We start from the raw sequence: 2500 nt of genomic DNA, 5'->3' as shown, positions 1-2500 counted from the left end.
TCTCTCTCTCTCTCTCTCTCTCTCTCTCTCTCTCTCTCTCTCTCTCTCTGCTTCCTTCCTTCCTTCTTTTTTCTTTCTTTATTTTTTCTTTCTTTCTTTCTTTCTTGTCTTTCTTCCTTCTTTCCTTTTCTTTCTTTCTTTTTAATTTTGTTTATTTTTCTTCTTTCTCTTCTTTGTTTCCTTTCTCTCTCTCTCTCTCTCTCTCTCTCTCTCTCTCTCTCTCTCTCTCTCTCTCTCTCTCTCTCTCTCTCTCTCTCTCTCTCTCTCTCTCTCTCTCTCTCTCTCTCTCTCTCTCTCTCTCTCTCTCTCTCTCTCTCTCTCAAAGGGTCAAATTAACGTCTTTTCTCTCTTCCTCTCCTTCGTTATCGTAAGACAAAGAAAGAAGGAAGGAAAGAAAGAAGGAAGGAAAGGAAGGAAAAGTCAGGTTTTGATCTTCCTCTCACATTCCACGGTGTAAAAACTCTCTCTCTCTCTCTCTCTCTCTCTCTCTCTCTCTCTCTCTCTCTCTCTCTCTCTCTCTCTCTCTCTCTCTCTCTCTCTCTCTCTCTCTTATTTTACTTCAGGAATTTTCTTGTCATAAGTTTCTTAGTTCATCCTGTTTCTCTTTTCTTTCTTTCTTTCTTTCTTTCTTCTTTCGTTTTTATCTTTCTGTCTGTTTGTCTCTCTCTCTCTCTCTCTCTCTCTCTCTCTCTCTCTCTCTCTCTCTCTCTCTCTCTCTCTCTCTCTCTCTCTCTCTCTCTCTTCCTTCTTCTTTCCTTCCTTCCTTCCTTCGTTTTTTTTATCTTTCTGTCTGTTTGTTTGTATCTCTCTCTCTCTCTCTCTCTCTCTCTCTCTCTCTCTCTCTCTCTCTCTCTCTCTCTCTCTCTCACTCTTTCTTATTCATTCATTCATTTTATTTAATTTTCCTTCCTTCCTATCTTTTATCCTTCATTCATTACATCTACCCATCCATCCTTCCTTCCTCCCTTCTTTCCTTCCCTGCCTTCCTTCCTTTCTTCCTTCCTTCTTTCCTTCTTTCCTTCCTTCCTTCCTTCCTTCCTAGCATTTCGATCTCTGAAGCAAACAAAACACCCGAACTAACACACACACACACACACACACACCAACCACTACCTCTCTCTCTCTCTCTCTCTCTCTCTCTCTCTCTCTCTCTCTCTCTCTCTCTCTCTCTCTCTCTCTCTCTCTCTCTCTCACCTTGCTGCCGAAGATGAGGGCGATAAGCAGCGTGATAGTGAGTTGAGTGTGGCAGAAGAAAATGATAAACAACAAGTCCGGATCTGCTGGGGACTTGAGAAACAACCTGCAATAGAAAACGGGAGGTGAGAGAAAATGGGAAGTGGCGGGAGAGAAAACGGGGACAGAAACCAGGTGATGGGGTGAGACGAAACGGGTGGGACAGAAAATGGGCGAGGTGAGAGAAAACGGGTGATGGGGTGAGAGAAAACGGGAGGTGAGGGAGAAAATGGGTGAGGGGGTTGGGAAAATGGAATAGTCAGACTTAAAGAAAATGGAATGAGGTGACGTGAGAGAAAACGGAAGGTGTGGGAAAATTAGGCGAAAGAAAATATAAGTCGCACTTGAAGAAAATGGGTGTTTTGCTTAAAGAAAATGAGAGTATCACTTTAAAGAAAACGGGAGAGTCTGGTTTAGAGATGAGAAGAGGGTGGCGTTTTAAAGAAAATGAGAGTCTGACTTTAAAGAAAACGACTTGAAGAACAACCTGCAATAGAAAACGGGAGGTGACGACGGGAGAGAAAATACGAAAGTGTCCCTTTAAAGAAAATGGGAGAGTTAAGAAAAATGCCAAAAAGTAGAAAAAATGTACAAATTAAACTATCTTCACTACACATGCATTTATTTGTTTATTTATTTATTTATTTATTCTTTTATCCCTTTATTTATTTATCTCCTACCTTTATCAATCATTCCTGCGCATACATGTAATCCATTTATTTATTTATCTATTTTTTGTTTACCTTTTATCTATGTATCATTCCAGTGCAGAAGTTTTATTTATTTATTTATCTATCCATTTATTCATCCATCTATCAATTCAATCTATACATTTATCTGACCAGTCACTTTCACCTCGCCTTTCCTGACGCTGCCTATTGACTCAGTACTCACAACGCCACTGCTGAGTCTATTCCAGTCTTCACTCACTCGATTTGACAGTTTCATCTTATTTCCATCTTTTTTTTTATTTTCCTGTCTTTCTTTATCGTTCTAGGGTTTAGATTTTAAAGGGCGATAGAAAGGAATTGTTTTTTTTTTTTTTTTTTAAATGAAGGCGTGGTTGACTGGAATACTGTTGTTTGTTTATTTATTTATTTATTTATTTATTTATTTATTTATGTAAGAGGGGCAGGTGGCCAAGGGGAACAAAAAATTAAAAAAAAAGACAGACAGACAGACAGACAGATATCCACAATGATAGACAGACAGACAGGCAGGCAAACAGACAGCCATTCATCCATCCATCCAGACAGCCATCTAACCA

The 2500-nt window shown here is 39.5% G+C and overlaps 1 protein-coding gene and 1 long non-coding RNA gene across 2 annotated transcripts in view; one reads left to right on the top strand and one right to left on the bottom strand.

Moving 5' to 3' along the window:
• The window catches only part of LOC135095620 (metabotropic glycine receptor-like), a 153512-nt gene that overhangs the window by 12255 nt on the left and 138757 nt on the right, over positions 1 to 2500 (bottom strand). The window contains exon 11 of the mRNA XM_063996557.1: positions 1195 to 1300. Within this exon, the coding sequence (XP_063852627.1) occupies positions 1195 to 1300 (106 nt within the window). The remainder of the gene's footprint in view (positions 1 to 1194; positions 1301 to 2500) is intronic.
• LOC135095623 (uncharacterized) overlaps positions 1 to 2500 on the top strand; it is a 65862-nt gene that overhangs the window by 37028 nt on the left and 26334 nt on the right. The gene's annotated exons all lie outside the window — the stretch shown is intronic.

Source organism: Scylla paramamosain, unplaced genomic scaffold, assembly GCF_035594125.1.
Source record: "Scylla paramamosain isolate STU-SP2022 unplaced genomic scaffold, ASM3559412v1 Contig1, whole genome shotgun sequence".
Lineage (NCBI taxonomy): Eukaryota > Metazoa > Arthropoda > Malacostraca > Decapoda > Portunidae > Scylla > Scylla paramamosain.
This window is presented reverse-complemented; position numbering and strand designations above follow the sequence as displayed.